Source organism: Alligator sinensis, unplaced genomic scaffold, assembly GCF_000455745.1.
Source record: "Alligator sinensis unplaced genomic scaffold, ASM45574v1 scaffold994_1, whole genome shotgun sequence".
NCBI lineage: Eukaryota > Metazoa > Chordata > Crocodylia > Alligatoridae > Alligator > Alligator sinensis.
In genome coordinates, this window is record NW_005842488.1 from 804212 (window position 1) to 816117 (window position 11906).

General features: G+C 59.4%; 1 protein-coding gene across 4 annotated transcripts in view; it reads left to right on the forward strand.

Annotated features, from left to right (window-relative positions):
* The window catches only part of TINAGL1 (tubulointerstitial nephritis antigen like 1), a 24149-nt gene extending 15397 nt beyond the window's left edge, over nt 1-8752 (forward strand). For 3 of the 4 annotated variants that reach the window (XM_006031244.3, XM_006031242.3, XM_025212855.1), the window contains exons 10-12: nt 1907-2030; nt 5819-5864; nt 6410-6553. In XM_006031244.3, the coding sequence (XP_006031306.1) occupies nt 1907-2030; nt 5819-5864; nt 6410-6553 (314 nt within the window). Of the gene's footprint in view, nt 1-1906; nt 2031-5818; nt 5865-6409 lie in introns of all 4 variants that reach the window. The other variant, XM_025212854.1, reaches the window with a different exon arrangement.
* Nucleotides 8753-11906: the final 3154 nt, after the last annotated feature.

Here is an 11906-nt window from a genome sequence, read left to right on the forward strand (position 1 = left end):
AGGCCACCGCAGAGGCCTGCTAGCTCCCCCCACCCCCAGCCACAACTAGCCCTGCCCAGGACACGAGTGACCCTGTCTCCCAAAGGCCAGGCTTCCTTCGGTTCTTGGCTTTTCCTTTGCTTTCTATTTTGGGAGCAGCCATTCCCAGCCAGACACCCAGGGTGGGCTCAGCTCCTCCAGAGCAGCCTCTGCTGCTGGCTGCATCGCGGATGGGTGTGTGCCGGGCTGGCACTGTGCCCGAGCAGCCACGGGTGGCAAAATGGGGAGGGACCCAGTGGCAGGGGAAGCGAGAATAAATAGTCCTGTCGCCCTGCCGGAAGCACCAGGTGTCAGGGTGATGAATGACCCGAAGGGGCAGAGAACAGGCCAAGCTGGACCTTGCAATGTGAGATGGCTGTGCCGAAGGGGCGTTCCCTAACTTGGGGAATCAGAGTAGGGTGGAAACTGGGGATGAGGTGTAGACACAGCCCAAGGCAGGTGGGTCTAGGCCAGGGCTTTGTTCGGTGCTTATAAGACACCTGGCACAACCGGGAATTTATGATCCCTTCTTAGCTGCTACCACGATATGAACAATACCGTAGCAATAGCAAGGGGCTGAGTCCCAGAGTGGGGCAGGTTTCAGGACAGATGGACATCAGGCCTTTTGATTGTGCTGGCATCCCTTCCCAAATTCTCTCTCTGCCCCTAGCTGCAGCACGCTGTTTAGTGCATAGCCTCAAGACCTAAAAAAAAAAGGCCTTGGAGCAAAACTGCTCATTGCCTACAAGCACAGCCTGCCGTATGCTTTTAGGGCTTCTCGGGGTGCTGTCACACGTTACACTTAGGACGCATTAACTGCACTTATCACAAACGTCTGCAAGCAGGAAAACATGCACTTGGTGCTAGTGCATGCTGGCCACGTTAGGACTTTTCAGGTGAGGAGTATCTCCAGGTCGTGCTTAGTAATATGTGCTGTGTTATTGTGGGATGGCTCCATGGAGATCACACTAGCGGTCCTCACCGCCTCCAGTGCGGTGCTGGGGCTGGGGCTGACAATCAGCTGTTTGCTGGTCCCAGCCCCCGGCACTGCACCAGAGCCAGGTCAAGACTCAGGTGTGGTTGGGGTGGGGTGGAGCTGGGACCAGCAACCAGCTGCTTGTCTACCGCACAGCTGGCTGTTAAACAAATCATGCACTCAGCCAATATACAGCCAAGAGCATGTTCCCCCTATCTACCAATCGACCTAGCTCTGGCTATATTCTAAGCACCAGGTGCGATCAATCCCGTGCAATGTGATGCCAGCCTGCATCACAACCTCCCTTCCTCATCTCTGACCACAGATGCAGTGGGAAACACCAGCTTGCAGCCCCTGGAAAGACTCTGCTGTTTAATAGTCACCAGACTTCTTGCTCAGTAAACTTCCTCTGCTTGTTGAATCAAGATTAAAACCTCCTTGAAGCTGGTTAATAGCAGCTGGCCCCAGGCCTCCCCATTGCATTATCGTCATGATCAGGGGCTGTTTTCCACTAGGGACGTGTCAATTATTAACCGCTGAGATTTGATCTCGACATCCCAGTGGCTGCTTTTTAATTTGCATGCCCTCCATCGGTGAGATCTCCCTAGGCAGGAATGTAGCAATAGTCCAGGTGGACAGGGGCCAAGCAAACTTTCCCCGGCTAAGATCAGCAGTGACCTGCCCTAAAGCTCCCCTTGCTAGGTAGGGGCTAGCAGAGACAGAAGTCTGGCCTGAAGGACCAAAGTCATCCCTGGAGGAGACTTCATTGGTGTGAAGGGATCTTTGCCAGCTTGGGTCAGTGCTCTGTCCTGACCTGCCCCACCGCAGCAGATGTAACTGCTCCCAGGGCTGTAGCTGGCCCATTTCCCCAGTGATCCCAGAATAAAACTGTTCTCCTCCCCTGGCTTGCAGCCATCATGGAAGTGCACGAGGATTTCTTCATGTATAAGAGTGGCATCTATCGGCACACGCCTGTAGCAGCCGGGAAGCCAGAGCACCACCGGAGACACGGCACCCACTCGGTCAAGCTCACAGGGTAAGGGCCTTGGCAAGCATTTGCATTTGTGTGCATGCTTGTGTATGTGTGTGTGCATGTGTGAATGCACACGGGCATGTTTGTGCATGCTGGGGCATGGTTGTGTCTGTGTGTGTGTACCTGTATCTGCTGGCGGTCTTGGACTGGCATGTGGTTGAGAAGATGTGCTGGAGTGGCTGGGGAACGTGTGCTTGTGAGTGTGTGTGGAGTATGTCAGGTTGTGTGTATGGAGGGTGTGTGTTGGGGTGTGTCCTGAAGGTGTGTCTGTGCATAAGCTGGGGCTTGTGGCAGTCTGTGTGATTTGAGCTGTCTGTGGCATCACGGCGGGCACTGCGATTTGTGCAGGTCCAGGGAACCCAGGCAGGGAGCGAGGGTGCTGGGCTTGCCTGCCTCATGGGTGTTGGTGCAGCTCTGCATGGCCAGGCTGGCACTGACTGCGGGGTGAGAAATGGAAGTGCTTCGTGGGGCTGCACAAGAAAGGCAGGGGCTGGGGCACAATTGCAGCTGGATCGGCCTGCTCCCCTCTGGGATCACAGATGGGGATGAGGACCAGGCTCTTTATTTGGCCCAAAGGCAGAGTAGTCTCCAAGGGAAGACCACTCCCAGCCTGCCCAGACTCCACAGGCCATCACTTGAGTCTTTGCCAACCTCCCAGTGCCCCAGACTTGCCCAGTGCTTCCTACAGGCCAGGTTGGGTCCAGCCCCCTGCAGAGCTGGTTCGAATGGCCTTTGATGGAAGCCAAGGGAGGGGAAATTCAGATCGGTTTCCTCTGCTCTAAGGAAACCTCAGGGCAGGCGAAGTTCTCGTGGAAGGAAGTGGCCGACAGCGTGGCACAGGCTGTAAGACGGTGCCTGCCTGCCCTGATGTGCCCTCAGCTAGGTTGGCTGGGAGCTCTGCCAGCTCCTCTCTGCCCTCATCCATATCCCCTCCCTCTATCTCCTTGGGGCTCCCACTGCTACCCTGCCAATGCCCCTCAATCCCGCCCCGCAGCCCCTGCTCTTCTGTGCCTCAGCCTCTCAACTGGGCCCAGGGTAAGGGGCTGGGCACTGCTCAGTGTGGGATGGAGAGGAGAGGGGTCCCTCCTGCGCTGGCATGCTGCCTCCCTGGGAAAGAGGTCCTTGTCCTGTGGGCTCTGGGCACAAAGTCCCTGGCTCCTGCCAGGGGGCTGGTGTTGGCACTGATGGGCCCCTCTCTAGCTGCACGGTCCCTGCCCCAATCTGGCTTCTCCTGCAGCCCCCCATGCCAAGCTCTGGGCTGTGTGGAGCCAGGCATGGCCCTGGGAGGGAGTGTGCTGGAGAAGACAGGCTTTCCTGCCGCGGAGGAAGGGCGCTCCCTTCCTTGGGCAGAGGGCCGGGAGGGGGTACAGGTCCCCGCCTTGCGCTGTTTCTGTTCTGAGTCACAGTCTCCCGGCGTCCCTGCTCAGTCCCACCCTGTCCAGAGAGCAGCAAAGCAGGGGGCAGCTGTTCTCATGGGGAAGGCAGGGGATCCAGGGGGACTTTGCATTGCAGCAGTGGTTAAACCCACCCCCGCTGAGCCCAGGGTGCTGGCGCAGGACCTGTCCTTGTGTTCAATGAGAGATGGTCCCTGCCTGGCCCCTAAAGCTCAACCCCGAACAAACTGGGCAGAGCGAGGGGTGTTGCAGGGAACCCGGAGAGAGCCAGACCCCACTGCAGTCCACAGGAGCGTGGGTCTGGGTGCGAATCCCTTGCCCAGGGTCCCTCGGGCAGTGTAGCAGAGGCCACCTTCCCAGGCCCGGAAAGCGGGGCCACCTCTTCCTTGCAAAGGCATCTCCTCTGGGGCCGATGCTGGGAAACAAGACCGGACAAAGCCCGAGGAGCCTGGAATGTCCTGTTCCTGGGAGGGTCTGAGCCAGCTCGGCAGGTAGCGCCAAGAACAGCATCCGAGTCCTGGCTCCAGGCCCCGCGCGCTGTCAGATGCACGGCCCTCCGCCTCTCCCCCGGACACTGCCCCAGCATGCCGTGACCTGCGTGGCCCCGCTCCGCGCAGGCTGACTTGGCCGCCTTGCTGGGTGCTGTGGGTGGGGGGCACCTGAGCAGTGTTTTTGCAAAAAAGTGCCGCTGGCTTTTTCCTCCTATCTGGGCTGTCCAGGCTTGGTTCTTGGAAGCAGGATGTTGCCTGCCTGAGGTCTGTGTGCGGTGTGTGGCAGGCCCAGGCATCGGGGCTTGCCTGGGGGGGCAGGGAGGAATCCCGCTGTCCCCCCCACAAAGGCGACTGGCTTCTGGGGCATGGTCCATTGTCCTCCGAAGTCTCGGGGCCTGAGGCTGGGAGGTTTGACCATGCTCCTGCAGGTACTTGGAGGACTGGAGGGTCCGGTTCTTCTCCCAAATTGGAGGTCAGGGAAGAATGGGTCCCCTTAGGCTGGCACAGAGTGTGGGAGCTCTGTCCTCCTCTGTGGTGTGGCCAGCTCCAACCCTATGGTGGCAGTGCCCTCGGCTCCCTTGCTTTGGCTTGTGGCATCATGCCATGGGGCGCTGGGGATTTCTGTGTTCCTGCCTTGTGAGCAAAGTCTGGAAGTGATGATCGGGGGGATTCGAATGCAGGAGACTGGACTCGGTGGCCTAGGACAGGGGTGGTCTTGCTGTGCCACCGGGGGCATGGGCAGCCTCTGTGGGTGGCATGCAGCTGACCGGGAAGGGGACCGGGCAGCATGGTGTCAGACAGGGCAGGGAGCAGAAAGCAGAGCAGCAGATCAGGCAGCAAAAGGGAACTGGAGTTCAGGGAGGGGGCGCTAATTTGTGGCACACCAGTTCAAAAGGTTGGTGTCAACTGGCCTAGGAGGTCTCTTCCTCTCTGATGTTTCTAGGCATGTTCAGGTACCTGATGCCAAGCCCCAGCTGGCCGTACCCATGGGCTTGTCCTGCCCCAGCCTTCCAGCTGTGGCGCAAAGGGGCTCCAGAGCAAACAAGGGCTTTGGCCACCGATGCCCTGAGTGTGACGTTCTCAGCCAGGCCCGCACTGGGCTAGCGGTGGAGCTGGAAGGGAGCTCAGTGTGACTGCGGTCAGGACTTATGGGGCACTGGCCGTGGTGGGCTCTGGGTCAGGGGCCAGGGGCTTGAGCAGGGCCGTCTGTGTAGTACGTCCATGCTCCATTCCCAGCCCTCTCCACCCAACCCTGGACTTGCCCAGCCCCAGGGCTAAATAATACCTGGCTGCATTTTTGCAACCAGCTGCAAGCTCGAGCTGGGCCCCTTGGGAGGCCCATGGCCTGAAGGATCGCCCTTCCTCTAAGCAATGCCGCTAAACAACCCCTGGCACCGAGAAGCCGCTGCAGCTCCTTCCTGGCCTCCTGAAGGGAGACGAACCGGAGGGCTGCCATGGTTATCCATTCCAAACACTCCCGGAGGGGTCACATCTCCTCTCATGGCAGGAAGAGCCCGAAGCCAAGAAAAAGACAAACAAGGAGTGCAGGACTTTTTTCCACTTGCCCTATCTCTGTCGGCTGGCGGGAGAGGCACTGACAGCAGCTTCCAGCCGTGGAACAGCAGCCTGGGCCCCAGGCATCATTCTGGTGGCTCCAGGATTACGTGCCCAGGCAGGATCCAGCCCCTGGAGCCATCCGGCTGGGCTGTCTTGGAGACAGGGGGGCACATGGGCAGTTGCCTTTGCATCGTGAGCTGACCCGGCAAGGGCTGTTGAAGGCCGGCGGGGCCGTGCTTCAACCCCATTGCCTGCAAGGAGGAAAGGTCCATGGTCAGTCAGCAGGGAGGGGAGAGGGGAGCATCTCTGCCAGCTGCCTAATGACCTGCTCCTTTCCTTCCCGCTGTAGGTGGGGAGAAGAGCGGACGCCTGATGGGCACAGCCGGAAGTACTGGGTGAGCGCAGCTCCTTGTCCTTAATGCAGGTGCCCATGATCCTGGGCAGAGATGCCCTTGTAAATGCCTCCCCTCTGCTGGGGTTGGCTGCAGGGGCTGTGCAGTGGTAGCAGGCGTAGCTGAGCCATTGGCATTGATGTGCCCTCAGGCATTGGAAATGCAAAGCGAGCCAGACTGCAGGAGCCCAGGGTGGCCAGGAGGGACACGGTAGTGGCCGGGTGCTTGAGGCTTTCCCCGTGTACTAGGGGGTATTTTCATAATGTTGCAAGGCTTCACAGACCCTGGTCACTTGAGGAGGCTCTTGCCCTGGGCATGTGGCTTTGCCCTTGCCATCGGTCGAGGGAGGGCTGATGTATGAGGATGGACACGCACGTGCCTTAGTGGGCTAGATGCCACAAGGCTCAGTGTCAAGGTCAGGCGCCAGCAGGTCTGTGTGGCACTGACCCTAAAGTGGGTGCCGTGAGTGGGGGGGAAGAATGGGCATCATGGAGAGGGCTCTGCCCTGGGGCATCCACGGCTGACTATCTTTTCCTCCTTCCTGGCAGATCGCTGCCAACTCCTGGGGCAAGGACTGGGGAGAGGACGGCTACTTCCGCATCACGCGGGGCAGCAACGAGTGCGAGATCGAGACCTTCGTGGTGGGCGTGTGGGGCCGGGTCAGCATGGAGGACATGCACCACCGCAAGTGAGGCCCCTCCACCCGCCGCCCCGGTGCTCTCCACACTGTGATCTGGCCCTGGCACCCGGCACCCGCGGCAGGCTCTGGCTTCTCCCGGGGACCCGCGAGGAGATGGGTGTGAGACCCAGCCACTCCCCGGCACCCCTCGGCACCAGGGCAGGCTGTAGGAGGTCTTGACCGATCCCCGAGGCCTTGGGTCTGCAAAGGTTTTGGAAGGTCCATTAAGGCTCATGGAGTTGCCCCCAAGGAAAATGGCTTCATAGCACAGGCCTCCCCTGTACTGGGGGCAGCCTCTAACTAGGTCCCCGAGGGAGACAGGAGGGGACCTCCCAACCAACTGCTATGGACCTCATCCGTGAGGCTTGGGCTCATGCCTATCCCACAGGTGCTTGTGTCCCTGCCCACCCCCAGCTCCTTGTGGGCACAAAGCTCCTACCTGGGCTGCCCCTCACCCCACCTCTGCCATGCCCCCCGTTGCTGGGCTCTTCCCAGAGGCACCTCTGAGCATTAGGTGGCCCTTGAGTCCCCACCCTTTGGAGCCAAGCCTGGAGCTAACCCCTTTGCCTCCCGGTGGGCAGACACTGCTCCCCCCTGCGGTAGTTAGTGACACCGAGACGGGCTCCTTGCCCCTGAGAGCGGGTGGCACAGCCTGTCAGGAGCCTCCGGGGAGCAGATCTGCCTCTACCCCTGCAACCCCATGAGCCCATCCTGGGGCCTTCCACAGCCCACTCCAGACCCTGTGGGGTGTTAGCACCCCCCAATCCCCCCCTGTGCCCCTTCAGAGCCCCCAGCCCTGCATCTCATCCCACGCTGGTCTCCTTTGCTCCCGGGGCCTGGGGGGGTTTTGCTGACACCAAAGCCGCTGTGCACTGGCCCGGAGATGATATGTGTTGAGAGCAGGAAAGCGCATCCCAGCCTGGCTTTCTCTTTTAACCCCGGCACCCAGCTTTGTTCATGACACCAGGGTCTTAACGGTCTAATCCCAGCCTGGCTAAACAGGGCATTGTTGGGAGCCTTACGCTGTTCAAATGCTTTAGCTTAATGCCGCGGCTGGCTTGGTCAGCTTCACGGCCTCAGTCTAAACATTCGGCTGCCTCCATTCAAGTCAAAGCGGCAGAGGGATCAGCGAACCAGCCCTGCCTTCCACATGATGGGAGCGGCAGGGCTGGGGGTGCAGCTAGAACTGCTGACTCCAGCACCCGGGGTCACGTGGAGCCGGGCGCCGCTCTGATGGAGAGCAAGGGGTGTCTGGGTACTGGGCACTGGGGGCAAGGACAGACCTGGGCATAGGCTGCTCTCCTCCCAGGGCTGTGGGGCAGCAAGCTGTCAGCGGGCAGCTCTCCAGAGTGCAGGCAGGGCACAGCAATGGGTTCCCTCCATGGCAGGGCTGGGTGTTGCAGAGGCAGGGCACGATGCCTGTGGCATTTAAGGGGCAACTTGTGGGATGTCCCCATTCAGGTTTCCCAGTCTCTTCCAAGAAGTTTTTCAGGCCCATCTCCCCACTGTCCTGTGGCCTCCAGGTGCTGCCCCTGCAACCCCCAGGCTTCCCACCATCACCATGCTCAAGAAGAGGTGCTGGCATCTCTGCCAAAGCCAGCCATTAACTCACAGGCCTCAGGAGCCCTTGAAACAATGCATCAGCCAAACACGTGCAAACACTCCTTGTGCAAAGGTGTGCATGCTGCCCACGCACCTTTGCACAGAGACAGTAGCATGGCATCAGCGTGCTCCTCTAGTGGGTCCCACACTCCCCAGCCCTCCGCTTGCCAGGATAACCAAGGAGTCAGCAGGGTTGGCCTTGCCTGGATGGTGCTAATGCTCCTGGGCAGAAAATAGTCTTGCCCTGGGGCCTCAATTCAGGATGTCAGCCTCCTGTTGAAGCCAGTGGTTGAGCCTTCTCCCCAGCGATGTCTTCGGGTTGCCGGCGCATCCTAGTCTCTATTACCCTTTGCATTGCTCTGTTGTGCTCGCAGCTTTCTGGTGCTCCCAGGCAGCGTGGGGGGCGGCAAGAGATCTGTCCTGCTCCAGGTGGGACGTGCCTGGCTGAGAAAAGTTGCACTGGCCAGGCTTTGAGTCGGTCTGTAGGCAAAGAGGAACGGAGAGAGCAAGCTACCTACCTACCTGCCTATACAGAGGGCTTGTATTTTAAGGTTCTTTTGTATTTATTGTGCTTTTTATTATTTGTAAATAAATGGAAGGAAGCCTCGTCCCGGAGCGCCTCTGTGGTCTCCTTTCCCACCGATGCAGCCTGCTTGCCATCAGCCCTCTATACAGCATCTGCCAGATGCTAGACCTTCCCCTTGAAGTCTGCTTTGGATGGACTCGGGTGGTTTGAGGCCAAGGGATGACTGTGACTGTGTCAGGGCTGATTTCTGGCTTGCCTTTGGGTAGAGCATGTCACCCACGTGGTTTTGCTCGTGGCTGTTCTCGGGACCTGCAGAGAGAAGTGGGTTTTCTGCCCTGGCAAGGAGGGAACTGCCTGCTATCCCTGACCCCAGGCCAGCTACCGCCCTGCTCATCTCCCTTGCATGGGAGCTAGTATTTCCCTTGCTGCCTCCTGTTTCGTGGGCCGCCTTTCTGCTCCCCTCTGCCCCAGTTCCTGGCCCCATTGTTCTGTGCAGCCATAAATCTCCCTGGCCCTGACACAGGGAATGCTTTGCATGTTGGCACCCTGTCCGTGCCCCGGCTGGCAGCCCCTGAGAGCTGCCAGCTTTCCACCTCATTAGTGGCCTGTTCTCCAGTTGCTGGAAGTGGGGCACAGGTGGGGAAGAACTGGCCTGGGAAAGTGCTCTCTGTACCCCACGGCTTCTCTACGGGTGTGTGGGGTGCATGGCTGAGGTGGTGGAGGGGGGTTGTGCCCTCCTGTGCCCTTGCTACAGCTTCCCTGCACTGCCCAGGGACTGTGCCTCGATGCCAGGGCACAGCCTGAAGAGCTGAGAGTGGACTGAGCTCCCCAGCATAAAAGAGCCATCCATCGCACACCAGCCCCCAGATACATGCTCTGTTCAGAGGGGGGGGATGCATGGGACACCACCCCCTCCATCTAGCCTGCCCAAATAAGACAGGGCTGGGGCTGGGGCAGGGGGGTCCCCAAATCCATTCCACGGTATTGCGCAGCAGCTCGAGCCCTCACCCCTTGGCTGTGGTCCTGCAGGCAAAGAGCCCATGTGTAAGGGGTAGCAGCAGTGGCCCCAGCTAAAAGCATAGGGGTTTTGTTGGGGCAGGCAGTGCATTGGGGGCATGTCTGCTGTAGATCAGTGGTGCTTTTGGGGGGGGTGCTATTTAAGGGGGGAAGTCTGGGTTATAATGTAGTGGGGGGGGTTGGGGGGGTTGTTGGGGATACACCAGGGCCATGTCTGGGTCATATTGTGGTATGGGGGGTTTGCTGGGTGGGGTGTGGTAGAGGCATGTATGGGCTGTGTTCAGTGTCTGGGCCATGATGAAGGTGTCTGAGCCATATTGCAGCATGGGGTTTTTGTTGTGGGGGTGTTAGGGGTATGTCTGGATCATATTACCATGTGGCACTTTTGTTGGGGGGGGGTGTTGTGGTGGGGGGTTGTCTGGGTCATATTGTTGTGGGGCTTTTTTGTTGGGGGGCTGTGTCAGGGGTGGATCAGGGGCATGTCTGGATCATAGTGAGGTATGGGGTTTTTGCTGGGGGGGTGTTGCGGGGGCTGTGTCTGGGTCGTATTGCTCTGTGGTGCTTGTGTGCGTGTGCACGCATGTGCATGTGCATGTCCTATTGCTGTGTGTGGGGTTTTTGTCAGGGCGGGTTGGGGGCATGGCTGGGGTTTGTCGGGGGTGCATCTCTGGGCGCATGTGATTGTGGTAGGGGCACGTGTCAGGGACGCAGGGGGAATAGGGATGGGGACGGGTGTGCCGGGGGTCGGGGGTGGGGCTGGTGTGTGTGCTCCACTATGACAGGCTGCCGTCATCCCACCCCTAGCCCCAAGCCTAGGTCAGCACCTGGGAGGAATGCGCTGGCCGGCCCTGCAGCATGGGGCCCGCTATTGTCTCGCTTCCTGTTTTGCCAGGACACCGTGACCCCTGAAAAACCCTTGTGTCAGGCGCACACGCCAGGAACATGCAGCCAGGCACGCCGGCGTAGCCGCAGCATCTCCCCTGCCTTGACCCTGGCTGCCCACACGTGTGTTTGTATGCCTTTGCGTGCTGCCTGTGTGCCCCCTGCCCTTCTGTGCACACATGCCGTGGATGTGTGCATGGGCCTGGGCTCTGCCTGAGCATGTTTGCACACACATGCACGCATCAAGTCTTCTGCATGCGTCACCTGGGTGCATGGGCCTTTGTGTGTGAAGAGATGTGGGGAGAAGTGGGTACGATAGAAGATGTGGGGAGAAGTGGGCATGCTAGAAGGGAGGGACAGGCTACAACTAGATCGGGACAGGTTACAGGGGTGGGCAGATGAGAACAGGATGGGATTCAATACTGACAAGTGCAAGGTGCTGCACCTGGGGAGGAAGAACCAGCAGCAGACCTACAGGCTGGGAACTCCCTTCTCATCAGTGCAGAGGCAGAAAAGGATCTTGGAATCATTATTGATGCCAAAATGAACATGGGCTGACAGTGTGGGGATGTGGTCAAGAAGGTCAACTGCACCTTGTCATGCATCCACAGATGCATCACGAGCAGGTCCAAGGAGGTGATCCTCCCCCTCTATGCGGCACTGGTCAGGCCGCAGCTGGAGTACTGCGTCCAGTTCTGGGTGCTGCACTTCAGGAGGGATGTGGACAGCATTGAGAGGGTCCAGAGGAGGCCACCCACATGATCGGGGGCAGCAGGGCAGGCCCTACGAGGAGAGGCTAAGGGACCTGAACCTGTTCAGCCTCCACAAGAGAAGGCTGAGAGGGGATCTGGTGGCCGTCTATAAACTGGCCAAGGGGTGTTGGCCTTTTGTAGCAGGAGGGCACCACTGGGTACCTGCACACTGCATGCCCTGGGGTACCTGCTCTCCCATGGGTAGGGTGGTTGGTGACACCAGCAGCAGCAGCCTCTGGGTTTCTGTGTGCTCCGGGCATGGGGGATGCCACTGCTCACCCCTGACTGCTGGGGGACTGGCGCAGATGTTGCTGGGCTAGGCTAGGCTTGCCCAGATCTCCGTGGGCCTAGTGTACCTCACCTTGGCACCCATGTTGCTCGTGTCACTTGGGGTTCAGCCTCCCTGCTGGAGCCTGGTCCTTGCCTTTCAAAGCAGCCAAGACTGGCAATACCAGCCAAGTTGTGGAGCTAGGGTGGGAATGCAGGGGCTGTTGGCCCCTTTGGAGAGCAGCTGGGTGGAGCAGGGCATAGGCAGCTGGTCTCTGGGGGGCAGCTCTAGGGCTCAGGGGGGAATTCAGGCTCTGGAG